Below are 13575 nucleotides of genomic sequence, written 5' to 3'. Positions count from 1 at the left end.
TCCCGCCCCGCCTACCTTTCTCCTAAAAGCCGGGTGCGCGCTCCCCAAGCCCTGACCTCGCCTTGCCCACGCGACCAGGGAGGGAGGGGCGAAGGGACGCCGCGCCCCGCCCCTCCGCAGCCGCCCTTCCGCGGCCTCGCGCCCAGCTGCCCCCCCCCCCCGGCCGGAACCCCGCCCAGAGCGTGCAGGCGCACGTGCACAGCCAGGGGGCAGGGCCTCCGAGCACTTCCGGTGCCCGCCCTGCATCGGCCAGTCGTCGTCGCCCGGAGGTCCTCGTCTGGCTCCTCTGTAGCGGGGGCTGCCCTCTTTGGGGGTCGGTGAGTGGGCCGGGGTCGCGGGGGGAGCGTGACGGCGCTTCTGTGGGGAGAAAGGGGGAGGGGGCGGGGCCGGGGGGCCCACCAAGCCTTCCTCTCACTTTACGTTTGGGGAAACTGAGGCGAAAGGAAGGGACCGTCCCCAGCTAGGAGGCAGTGTGGTTCGGTGGAAAGCCCTGAATTTGGCGTCCCAAGACCCCGCTTACCTTTCTGCCAACCTCCCTACTCCTTGTGTCTCTGTGGGCTGCTCACTTATCTTCCGGGGCCTCAGTTTCCTCCTCTGCCAAGTGAGAATGTAACTCAGGGCCACGAAGTCTTTTTGGCTCCTTCGGCCCCCTTGGACCACCCTGCATGGACCCTCTCTTAGAGTCTCCTCTTTAAGGGCCAAAATGACAACAGAAAACCAGTAAATGATGGGAAAATGACATCGGAATAACTTGAAAATGAATTCCCAGACTGCAGACTCGATAGACTGTAAGAGCAAGCAAGTAGTAAAGGGCAGAGGCATCGTTTCACCTGCCACTAAATCACACGTTTGGGGGCAGCCCTTTGTTGTGGGCGGCGTTGTTGATTTTGGTTTTTTAAAGCCATGATGGTAAAGAATGGTGAGAAATCTGTAGCAGTCTTTCACTGTCCTGAAGGACTATAGAGCTCTGCTATCTTATTTACAAATGAGTAAACTACGGCTTTGAGAGGTCTAAGTAACTTCCCCAACTCACACAAGTAGTGGCAGAGCTAGGAATTCCAGAACCTTAGGGGGTCCTAACTTTTTGCTGGCCTGTGCCCTTTGACTGATAGAAAACCTTACTGGACTATTCGGTATGAAGGGAACAAATTGTACACTTTACTATGCATTTGCTCTTACAAAAGCAGATTCATTTAGAAATTAATTAAAATATTCATGCATTTATGTAATTTATACATTTTATATCTTGTAACTAGTAACAGTAAGAATGGGACATACTTTTTCAAGAGTACTCCAAAATGTTTGCAGCTTCATTGATTGGAAGTTAGTTGGGTTTTTTTTAAATCCTGTGAAAATATTCCCTCTCTTCCTTTGATGAGCTTCTCTTCCTGACCCTTCCCCAAGGTATGGGTATCTCCATGTTAGAAAACCCATATCAAATCATTTTGTCCCCAGAGAAGAGCCTCAAATGTATCTGAGTTATCTGGCCAAAGTATTTTAGAAGTATCTCTTTTGCAAAGTTTTCAGTTGAAATTGCTCTGGCAGAAGCTTTCTTATCAGTACAAGATTGGAATGGTATCTGAGTTATCTGGCCAAAGTATTTTAGAAGTATCCCTTTGGAAAGTTTTCAGTACAGATTGCTCTGGTAGAAGCTTTCTTATCAGTACAAGATTGGAATGGTATGAAGGGGTGGTTGATATAACCTTCTGGACTCTGGCTTTTATTTTATTTGCTTAATTTTAATGAACCTCCCCCCTCCTCCCTTACATTTATGTTTAGTTTTTGAATGATACGAGTATGTATAAATGTTTTCATGAAGCAAGAAGAGAAGAAATGGCCATCACACGTAATACATTTGTGGTTTTTTGTTTTGCTTTTCCTCCTTTCTCATGCTGGGTGTCTTTTTGGCCTTCTGTGGGGGGAAAAGGGTACTTTGAGATACTAGTCTCTTTCCTTTCTCTGCCTTTCCAAAAATTTATTGAACCTGCTTTAGGGATTGAATGTATAAAATAGCTAGGTGGCATAGTGGATAAAGTGCCAGAGCGAGACTTGATATTTAGGAAGGCCTAATTTCAAGACTTGTTATATGACCCTGTGTAAGTCACTTAATATCATTCATCCTCAGTTTCCTCATCTGTAAAATGGGAGTCGTTACAGCAACTAATATGAGTTGTTTGGAACATCAAATGAGATAATATCACATTTCGTTCTGCAAACCTTTAAAGTACTATATAAAAGCTACCTGTAATTATCATTCTCAGTTTCATATCACTATAAGCACAGACTTACACACACAACAATTTGGTTTAATTTGTTTTAACTCTTTAGTGAAGTTTAAAATTAAAGCCCTGTCATGATCTACAGATTGCTGGGGTTTGTGAATTAATAATGCCAGCTGATATGTGTACTAAATAGACACGTACCAGTTTAAAGTTTTGTAATGTGCTGAATGGAGTACGTCATTTGAACTCCACAGAAACCCTGTAAGGTTGATACTATAGATATTAGTCTCTTTATACAGCTGTTGGAACTAGAGATTCGATTAAAGACTTGATACTGCTTATATGACTGGTGAACATCAAATAGAGGATTTGACCCCAGATTTTTCTTTGATGCCAAGGCCAGTACTTTATCCACTGTGTGACACATTGCCTTTCTTATCTTATTCTCTAACCTAAGGTGAAGGGTTTTTTAGCTTGTTTTGTCACATAACAAAATCTTATTTTTATTCTTTAATGACATCTAACGATGAATCTAATCATCAGGTCGAAAAATTATACACTACATTCTCTCCACCCCTAAGGAGTCCTTTAAACTGAAGAATTTGGAGATACTGCCGTCCAGGAATTGATTTATGAAAGCCAAGCTATTCCAGGTATAAATAGTACCCTACTTAAATGCAATAAGTGAATATTAGAAATGACATAAAAAGGGTAGAAAAGGTGATTATTCACGTTACATAAAGTTTTTGCTGTCAAAAGGATTTACTATAGAATTCCTTGTAAAAAGTTTCTTGAATTCATTTAAGATGTGTTCTGATTTGCTGAAGTTGAAATTATAAACCTCACAGGAAGCTAAGCCCATCTTTCTGTTGTTTAAAGGAATATTAAATTTAATATTATGTTTTCAGTTATCAACAAACTGAATATTCACCATTAGTTATTATTATTAGCTTAGAAGGCAGAGAGGTTGATACCCCAGCTACACAAGAACTGACTCATAACCTTGGGCATCTCTCCAAGGTGAAATGGACTTGGTAGACATAGACTGATTGTAAAGTCACAGTCCAGAGAAGCTGCTTGTCCTTCAAATAAATGCTTACTTTGTTTCAACCAAGATGTGAACAGATAAGGAACAGTTTAACTATATTTTTCTCAAAACATCACATAGACCATGAACTACTTCAAAGGGTTTTGGTGTTGACTACAGTACTCAGTTTAATTTTCTTTTTGTCTCTGATTCTTGCAGAAAATATGTAGAGAGAATCCTCTCTTCTGTTGTTAGACTATTCTCTTTATGAAAATGTAGAATGTTGTTGTTTATAACTTTTGCTATATGAAATAGATATATATTGATTTTAAGAGAAATTATATTGTGTAACTTAAAATTCTCTTTGAAAGCAGAATTTAAATAGTTTTTATTTATAGAGTACTTGTTCACATGTTTCTATTGTGTCTATTTGTCACCCCATTTGGGGTTTTCTTGGTCATTTCCTTCCCTATCTTCTTTTATAGATGAGGAAACTGAGGCAACCAGGGTGAAATGACTTACCTAAGTTACACAGCTAGATAGTGTCTGAGGCCAGATTTGAATTCAGGAATATTAGTCTTCCTGACCCTAGGCCCAGCACTCTATTCATTCACTGAGCCACATAACTGCCTCCTCTTAGAGAGGAGAGGTTGGTATAAAATGAAGTGTTTCTGAGCTGTATATATTTCATGTGGCATTAGTACCTGTTAGAGTACATAAAACAAATTTAGAGATAACATCAGTAGTGAACAATTGAAGGAAACAAAAGGTGTTTACACTATTTGTGACTTTGTTTTTTTCCCCCTCCAAACTGAAGGACAAAAAATGAGCAAGAACAAAGAGGATCCTCCCCATGAGCTGGAGAGCCAGTTTTTATTACGTCTGCCTCCGGTAAGGAACTCTCGAAGATGAGGATGATGACTGGAGATTGAGTTTGAGTGGCTTTTACTCACACTGTGTTACTTTAGACAAAGTTTCAGACATAAAGATTCCATTTGGTTGTCAGTTGATAAATATAAAACCATTATTTAAGAGAAAATGGGTCATTAAGGACCAAATGTAGTAACATTCCATTGTATAGTCTCTTTGTTGAAATTTTCTTTTCCCTTGTTCATGCCTGTTTACTTTTGAGAGCTATTTTTTTTCAAATAATATTTATCTTGAAATAGACTATCAACTTTCAAAGGGAATTAGTGTTTTCAGTATACCATTTTACAGATGAAGTCCAGAAAAGCGAAGCGATTTGCCTATGGTTACACAATTATTAAGTGGTTAGTACCATGACTCAAATCCAGGTCCTGTGACTAAATCCTGTAGTCTTCCTATGTTACCCTGTCATGCCACAATTGATAGTCCCTTTTTTAGTTAGACACCAAGCATGTTTTTGTTTTAGAATGCTCATGTACCTATAAAGAGATTGAGAGTTGAATTAGTAGTATGCTATATATGGCACTCTTCCCTGGACATGAAAGTATGCTGTGCTTTTGAAGTCTGGATGCCATCTGGGAAAAGAAAGAACAGTCCTTTTGAGTACTATTTTAGGGCCTCTTTACCCCCTTGATATTTGAATTTAAATTTTGAAATGGACCAACAGAAAGTAGCATCTAATGGGAAATGGAACATATTGTGTCCTTGAGTGGTATAAACAAAGTCATCTCTTAAATTGGGGTCAATTTGTAATACATAGAATATTTGCCAATCAGACCCTCTCCTGACTATGCAGCTGAGAATTGGTGGGGAAGGCCTAAAACCTAGGGGAGGGACGAATCCCTTAATTGGAGCCCTAGGCATGAGGGTCAACCTATGTGTTGGGTTGACTCAGATGCCCTGATAAATGGTAGAATGGCTCCATAGAATGTCTATCCAGAAATGGGTTGAAGGTTGAATTTAAGAGCAGAGTTTCTCTGGCATATCTCTTCTGCTATCTGGCATACCTGTGACTGATCTAAGTTTTTTTCTTTTCAGGAATATGCTTCTACTGTGAGAAGGGCAATACAATCTGGAACTGTCAGCCTGAAAGACAAATTAAGCATCGAATTACATCGTAAGTGATCCATGTCTTCTTCATGGTCCCTTCTTTCCCTTATTATAAGTGAATAGGCAGTGTTTTTTCTTTTTTTTTTAAGCTCAATTTTTATTTTTATTTTCAGGTTAGAATTTTTTTTCCCTTCCCCTCCCCAACCCTGCCATTGGGAAAGCAAGGAAAAACATGTCTGGAAACACTATGTTTTATTCTGTACTTGAATTCATCAGCTGGCTTTCTTGTCTCTGGAGGTGGGCAGGCATGTTTCATCAGGAGTCCTCTGAAACAGCAGCTGGTCAATGTGTTCATCAGAGTTCTGAAGTCTTTCAAAGTTTTCTTTACAGTATTGCTATTGCTATGTTCATTAGTCTCCTGGATCCACACACTTGACTCATATGAGTCTTCCCAAGGTTTCTCTGAAACTATCCAGAGCAACACAGCTAAAAACTATGGGCGTGTACCTATGTATATTGTGTTTCTGAGAGTGCCAAGAGGTTGGCTTCTAGAGATCAGACAGATAATGATCACTGTCTCCTATCTGATATATTCAACCTTCTTGGTACCTCACCTTCCAAGGGAATAACAAATACTGACCTTTGTTTAGAGAGATAACATTTCAGATTCCCATTAGGGAGGAAGGGAGCTTTCCACAATGACTAATGTTTCACTGAAGAGGTTAACAAAATCTGGAAAAATTTCCCTTGCAATTTGCATTTTGTAGTGAAATAATGATTCAGGGCTATGAATGAGTTTTCTCTAACAGAACTGAACATTAAACCCCCAACTGTGAGCTCTAGCACCATTCTAGAAGCAAAGCTTTTTTTCCTTCCAATAAAGTACATATCTTCAATGATCCTCCCCTGTGGTAGTAAATATTCTATTTTCAAAAACCCTGTGATGTCTATATCCAGAACATGAATGTTTCTGAAGACTTATTTGACTGAATGGAATAGATTGCTTAGCATAACACAAAATATATTAATATATTATATTTATATGTTACATCATAGCTTTTGTATATATTTGTATTATATATGTTATATTAGATATATAAATTATGTTTGTATTAATATATTTATATTAATATTAAATTTCCCTCCAAAAACCACAGTTTCACCAAGCTGCTCAGTCCTCAGTCATTAATTAAGAAATTAAGCAACTCCTAAAAGAGTTGGGAGTTGGGAATACTGGGTCACTTGACATTTTCCCTCAGAGGTCACATAACACAACATTTTTTTTTCCTTGAAGTTTTTGTTTTCATGACACAACTTTTAACAGCTGTACTGTTAAAAGAAATGGTAGTTTCCCCAATAAAACACAATACGTGTACCTTGTTACCATGTAGATCCTTGTTTATAGTGACCCTAGGAGGGATACAGTGCATTGAAAAGACGTCAGCCTAATGCATTATTGGTGGAGCTGTGAACTGATCCAATCTTTCTGGAGAGCAATTTGGAATTATGCCCAAAGGGCAATAAAAATATGCATATCCTTTGATCCAGCAATACCACTGCTGGATCTATATCCTGAAGAGATCAAAAAAAAGAGTAAAGATCCCACACATACAAAAATATTAGTAACAGCTTTTTTGTAGCATCAAGGAACTGGAAATTGAAGGGATTCCCATCATTTGGGGAATGACTGAACAAATTGTGGTGTACGTATGTAATGGAACACTATCATTCTTATAAGAAATCATGAGGGATGGGATTTTGGAAAAGCCTGGGAAAACTTGAATGAATAGATGCTGAGTGAGCTGAGCAGAACCAGAAGAACATTATACACCTTAAACAACAACATGGGGTGATGATCAACCTTGATGGACTTGGTCACTCCCTCAGTGCAATAATCTGGAACAATTTCAGGGGATCTGTGATGGAGAATACCATCTTTATTCAGGGAAGGAACTGTGGAGTTTAAACAAAGATTATTAACTTCAATTTTTAAAAGATGTCTTATATATTACATAATTTTCTATCTCTAATGGTTTCTTTCTTCCTTTTGAATCTGTTCTCTCAACACATTCAGTTTGGATCTATGTATATCATGGAAGCAAATGTAAAGACTGTATCAGGATTGCCTTCTGTTGGGGGGAAGGAAGGAGGAAAAAAATTGTAAAATTCAAAACCTTGCAAAAAAAAGTGATTGGTAGAAACTACCATTGTTATCCTAATTGGAAAACAAATAAAATATTTATATAACTTAAAAAATATTTTAAATCTCAGGATTAAGCTTTTGTTTACTTGTCCTTAGCTGATGGACGTCATGGAATTGTCCGTGTGGATCGTGTCCCATTAGCCTCAAAGCTGGTTGACCTGCCCTGCGTTATTGGAAGCTTGAAAACCATTGATAAGAAAACCTTTTACAAGACTGCAGATATTTGCCAGGTATGGATGGGCTGCTCTTTCCTTTGTCCACCAGTTCTCACATTTTCCAGGTATTCTTATTGTATGTGGGGAATGACTACTTGCTATCCCTGATTTCTAACCTAAAGACACAAGAATGAAATTTCATGCTTCACTTTGGTGTTTTGAGACTTAACTGTTCATTACCATTACCTCTTGTCATGTAAACATCTTGTGGAGTGTTGAACCTCCTGTTTGTCATTTGTAGTGATTCATTTATTGAAAAATAGGAACAGCTGGGATCTTCTCTGGCTCCTTCTGCTGAAGCAACCTGCAGTTGACCATAGCGGTATATAGACCGGTTCTTAATCATCATTTCTGCTGTTGATTTCTTGTTTTCTTTGTAAGTCAAAATTCGGCATGTTTTCCAACATACTTCTTCTGCAGTGGTAAGTACTCTAGCTCCCAAAAGCCTTTTTCTTTATTCTAGATTTGTAGTGCTGCTTCACAGTAAAGTGACTTCAGTAAACTGCCATGTATACTGCCATTTGACCTTTCAGAAAATATAACTGATGCCTTTTCTTTGCACATCTGAGTCATTTGTGGATTCACATACTTCCAATCCCCATGGAAACAAGAAAAGCAGGATCAATTGTCATGACCATATCGGACAGTACATATAGCATTTCCCACTTCAGCTATTCCCAGCCCCTCTTGCCTCCTCGGAGGTTTTACATTTCATCTCTTCTCAGGGGCCCAAATTGTCATCATAATTACAAAGGGCTAGCTTTCTTTTGGTGTCTTTTTGTTTATATATTGTAGTTTTGTGTAAGTTGTTTTTCTGGTTTTGCTTACTTCATTCTGCTTCAGTTCCTGTCTCTCTGAAATCTTGGTTGATCATTTCTTACAACACAGTAGGATTCTGTAGCTTGTTCAACTGTTCCCCAGTCAGTGGCTGCTAAGTTTTCTTATACTCAGCATCTTGCCTGTCTCATAGATGTTTAATAAATGCTTATTGGATTCCCTTGCTTTGCTATTTCACAAAGTACCACATCTTTTGGCGTCTATGACACCTTTGTTTCTTTTTTTTTTTTAACACCCTCAGAGCTGTGTCCAGTAGGGGTTTTCTAGGTCAAAGGGTATATATTCATTTTTCTTCTATAACCCTGAATTAATATCCAGAATGGTTGAATCAATTCACAACTCCACCAGAGTAGATTAGTGTGCCTGCCTTACTCCAATTTCCCTAGCACTGATTATTTAGATCTTTTGGCATCTTTTCAGTGTTCTAGGTACAAGGTGAAACCTCAAAGATGTTTCTCTTATCAATTATGAACACCCTCCTTGCTCCAAATCATTTCAACAACAACCTCCACTCTCTCCTCTTCTGCTTTTGGTCTTGAACTGCTGATTCCTTCCTTATTGCTTAGAAACATTCCCAGATTTACTCTACCATCCCTTCAAGATATCATTCCTTTTAGTCAGATTTCTAGAAAAAAGTGTTTACACTTATTTGTCCTACACTCATTGTGCCCACTTTCTTACGGTATCTCTTCCTCTCCTTGCAACATGGTTTCTGATCTCAGTGGTCAGCTGAAATTTCTTTACAAGGGTACCTTGCTCTGTTAATTGCCAACTGATTGCTTTCCTCCTTTTGACCTCCCTGCAGCATTTGACATTATTGACTATCCTGTCCTTCCTCATATGCTTCCCCCCCTCAGCATTCATGACCACTCTCTTTCCTGGCCAGTCCCTCTCAGTTTCCTTTGTTGAACCATGTCTTTGTCTTGCCGGTTATGTGGGTGGTAGCCCCCAAGATTTCTCCTGGACGTTTTTTGCATTGTTTACACACTCTCTGATCCTGTCAGCTCCTAACATTCCTTGACAATGCCCTGAATGAGGTGATGTTTAGAAAGTGCTTTGCAAACCTTAAATACTAGCTCTGGGACCAACCTTGGACATTTAAGTTTTATAGCATTATTTCACAAATTGATATTCCTAAAGCACTTTGTCATTCCTCAAAAAAATTTTAGTGACTCTCTTGCTTCTAGGATAAAGTACAAAGCTGGCTTTTGGGCAGCTAGGTGGCACAGTGGATAGAGTACCAGTACTGGAGTCAGGAGGACCCGAATTCAAATCCAATCTCAGACATTTAATAATTGCCTATCTGTGTGACCTTGGGCAAATCACTTAACCCCATTGCTTTAAATAAATAAAATTTTTTTTAAAAACCTGGCTTTTGAAACCTTTCACAGTCTAACTCCAGACTACCCTTCCAGGCTTGTTAATTATTCTTTTCCTTCACGTGCTTTGCATGCCAGACAAACTGGCTATGCTATTCTCTAGGTTTTACAGCATGCCTAGAATGTGCTCCCTTCCCATCTCTACTTTATAGAATCTGTAGCTTCCTTCAAAACTCAATTAGAACTACTCACTGCAACCATTTGAGAAGCTTCAGCCTTGTGTCAGTTGAAGGAGTTGGAAGAAAAGGCTTAATGAGTTGATCCTGTTCTTTTCAGTTCCTCATTCTGTGAGTTTCATCCTGGAGGAAGAAAAGAAGGAACCCCACATAATAGACTTAGATGTCCAACTTTGATTTATTAGAGATTAAAGGGGTTGGATGATCTATCACATCTTTATCCAGTTTGGAGGAATGGGAAGGCAATTGCCATGTTGACTCCCCAGTTTTCCCTTTTTGTATAGGAAAATATTTCTTTTTTTTGACATATATTAGAGTTGCTTCCTTCTGTTGAAAGGTTCTTGGGTGGTGGTAGTGGCAGGGAATGAAGTGTTTATCTTCTATATCTATTTCCAGATCAGTGGTTTGGGATCTTTGATGACATAACAATGTAGGATCAGAATGTTCCCTCCTTAAATTGAGTTTTGCTACTAAGAGAAATGTGCAGAATCTTATCTGTGATCTTTTAAGTACTGTGGGTCCATTTGGCCCCAAGTGACTATTTACCTTTGAAACCTTAGGGAAGACTGGAAGTCTTTCTCTGCCGGTTTTCTAATCAAAAAGCAACTGAGACCCCTTAGGGATACAGGAAACTAACTGATGAGTTTGGGCATGAGTGTTCCCAAGTTCAGTGTGTGGAAGAATGGTTTTGGATTGTTCTCTCAGGTGAGAACCAAAAAGCTTTCCTAGGGATGCCTGCCATTTTCTTCCTTGGGATTCTGCGTGTGAACGTTAACCCCATATTTTGTACCTTATAGGTGTGGGACACAAAGGTTCTACTATGGGGGGAAAAGACTCCAATTATTAATAGAGCTAAGTCAGAGTGTGTACATACCTGTTTGTTTTATGGCAAGCAGTGACAATTCATTTACACTCCTCAAAGGAAGGATGGCATAGTTAAAAAATGTTGAGAAACATATTCTAGTACATATGGTCATAGAAAGCACTTACCAGATGCTAAGAAATGACTCACTCTGGTTATAATTGAAGGACCCCTCCAGCAAAAGCAGAGCTCAAGTGCCATCTCCTGTAGGAAGGCTATCTGATGTCTTCCAGTTATTAATGCCCTCCCCCAAATCATTTTGAATGGATTTTGCATTTAATTTTCTTTATACATGTTGCTTCCTTCCAGAGGAATATAAATTTATTCAGGTGAGAGGTAGTTTTGCTTTTGTCTTTGTTTCTATTTTTTAGTGTAGTGCCTCACAAAAAGGAGGTACTTAATCAGTGTCCATTGAATTGAATTATTAATGATTTGAAGCAATCTTCCATATGGTTATTAATAGTTTGTAGGGGATTTTTTTTGGGGGGGGGTTGCAAGGCAGTGGGGTTAAGTGACTTATGGTCACACAGCTAAGTAAATATTCAATGTCTGAGGCAGTATTGAACTTGGGTCCTCCTAACTGCAGGGCCAGTGCTCTATCCGTTGTGCCACCTACTTGCCCCATTTTGCAGTTCTTTTGATAAATGTTTGTTTATATCTTTACTCCATGTAATTTGGATACCAGATTTTTTATGAGTTTTATTTGATCGATTGATTTTCCCCAATTGATCATTTCTCTTCTGCTCTTTGTATTGATTTTTTTCGTGAAAAGGCCCTCACAATTTTATATAATAGAAATTTTCTATTTCTCTTTTGTGATCACCTCTATCTTGCTTGTTTAAGAAACTTCTCCCTAGTAAGGTGGTACTTCTCATTTTCCTCTAAGTTTTTTATGTAACCTCTTGCATTCAGGCTCCTGTTTGGTGTTAAGGGTGTTGGTCCATTGTTAAAGTCACCAGGTAACATCTAAGCCATAGAACCCTAAAAAAACTTTTCTAAATTTTTTTTGGGGGGTGTTTATAGATGCTTGTGAGTACTGTGGATGGTGATCTTTATCCACCTCTGGAAGAACCAGTTGCCACTAATGATCCAAAATTAAATAAGAAAAAAGATAAGGACAGAGAGAAGAAATTCATCTGGAACCATGGCAGTAAGTGAGAAATCTTTTTTTCTTGTCTTGGCCTCCTTTTTACATCTACTGAATCCTACTTAATAGTGAATCAGATGTCTGCCCCAAACCCATTTAGTTCCTAGCCAGAATTTAAAAGGGGCTTGAGCTTGAACCTATGACTTCAGATCCTAGCATCTATTTTTATTTACAAGTTCTGTAATTTCTTTTCTTTTCTTTTCTTTTTTTTTTTAGGTTTTTGCAAGGTAAATGGGGTTAAGTGGCTTGCCCAAGGCCACACAGCTAAGTAATTATTAAGTGATTGAGACCGGATTTGAACTCAGGTACTCCTGACTCCAGGGCCGGTGTTTTATCCACTGTGCCACCTAGCTGCCCCCAAGTGCTGTAATTTCATAATCATTTTCTATGACTTGTTTGATAGGTTCTATAGGATGAAGTTTCTTTTTATCAAGTCTGTTTAACCAAGAATTAGGCTGATATATGTCACTTTGTTTTGTTTTAGTCACTCTGCCATTGAAGAATGTCAGAAAGAGAAGATTCCGGAAGACAGCCAAGAAGAAGGTAAGTTCTCACTTCATACAGATTATTGGTTTCTCTGCTAGATGGCCTTGGAAAATGAAGATGGAAAAAGGTGTCAAGAGGAAGTCTGGCTAAAGTACTTATTTGGAGGTTCAGGTAACACTTTGGACTGTGAGTTTATAAATGGAAGGCACCAAGTCAGCCTGGTCTCATAGTCAGCCCTGGATTGCACATAACATCAGTACACGGATTACATCCTATTCCCAACTGCCTCATCTTTGTATATTCTTTTTTTTTTAGGTTTTTGCAAGGCACATGGGGTTAAGTGGCTTGCCCAATGCCACACAGGTAATTATTAAGTGTCTGAGGCCAGATTTGAACTCAGGTACTCTTGATCACAGGGCCGGTGCTCTATCCACTGTGCCACCTAGTCGCCCTTATTTTAAGGAGGCCAAGAACATAAGGATAATTTGTTAATTCTCCCCTCCCAAAAAGGAATTGCATAGGCTTCACAAGAGTTGGAGTCAGATGCTATATAACACTGTTCATTGTTTTGCCATGAGTTAATAGTTCATTTGACTTGAATAAGCTGTGAAAGGAATAACTGCTTCTCTAAGTCTTCCCCTCATTTATTTCACTGAAATATGATTTTACCTTTTTGGATCTTTGAGATAACTCCTAGAGGAAAATGTTTTATTTGTCAGTGATAATTGAAATCTGTTTCTCTCTATATAAAAGCAATATGCACTGTAAAGGCAATATCAGGAAATCAGGACTCTTGTTTTACAGAGAGTTGTTTGCTATTGCTGCATCTTCCTTTGGAGGTCCAGATTTCAGTTCATGACTTGACACTTTGGTTATTCTGGAGATAATTGCTTGAGATAAAATTCAGGGGGAATGTCAGATTATGGCTTGCTTTTTGTAGAAGTGTTTCTAATAATAAAGATGGGCAAGCTAGGTGGTATACTGGATGGAGTGCTGGACCTGGAGTCAAGAAGTCTCTTTGTCTTAAGTTCAAATCCTGTCTTA

The 13575-nt window shown here is 38.9% G+C and overlaps 1 protein-coding gene across 11 annotated transcripts in view; it reads left to right on the top strand.

Annotated features, from left to right (window-relative positions):
* The first annotated feature begins 204 nt into the window (after window positions 1-204).
* Window positions 205-13575, top strand: part of TAF7L (TATA-box binding protein associated factor 7 like) — a 31898-nt gene continuing 18527 nt past the window's right edge. For 2 of the 11 annotated variants that reach the window (XM_074205747.1, XM_074205748.1), the window contains exons 1-8: window positions 207-317; window positions 2766-2875; window positions 4067-4140; window positions 5215-5293; window positions 7526-7659; window positions 11922-12048; window positions 12530-12588; window positions 12847-12894. In XM_074205747.1, coding sequence (XP_074061848.1) covers window positions 4075-4140; window positions 5215-5293; window positions 7526-7659; window positions 11922-12048; window positions 12530-12588; window positions 12847-12894 — 513 coding nt within the window. In that variant the 5' untranslated portion in view covers window positions 207-317; window positions 2766-2875; window positions 4067-4074. The other 9 variants (XM_074205745.1, XM_074205744.1, XM_074205746.1 and 6 more) reach the window with 9 other exon arrangements.

The sequence above is a fragment of the Macrotis lagotis genome, chromosome X (assembly GCF_037893015.1).
Source record: "Macrotis lagotis isolate mMagLag1 chromosome X, bilby.v1.9.chrom.fasta, whole genome shotgun sequence".
NCBI classification, from domain to species: domain Eukaryota; kingdom Metazoa; phylum Chordata; class Mammalia; order Peramelemorphia; family Peramelidae; genus Macrotis; species Macrotis lagotis.
Note: the sequence above shows the minus strand (reverse complement) of the source record. Positions and strands in the feature narration are given on the sequence as shown.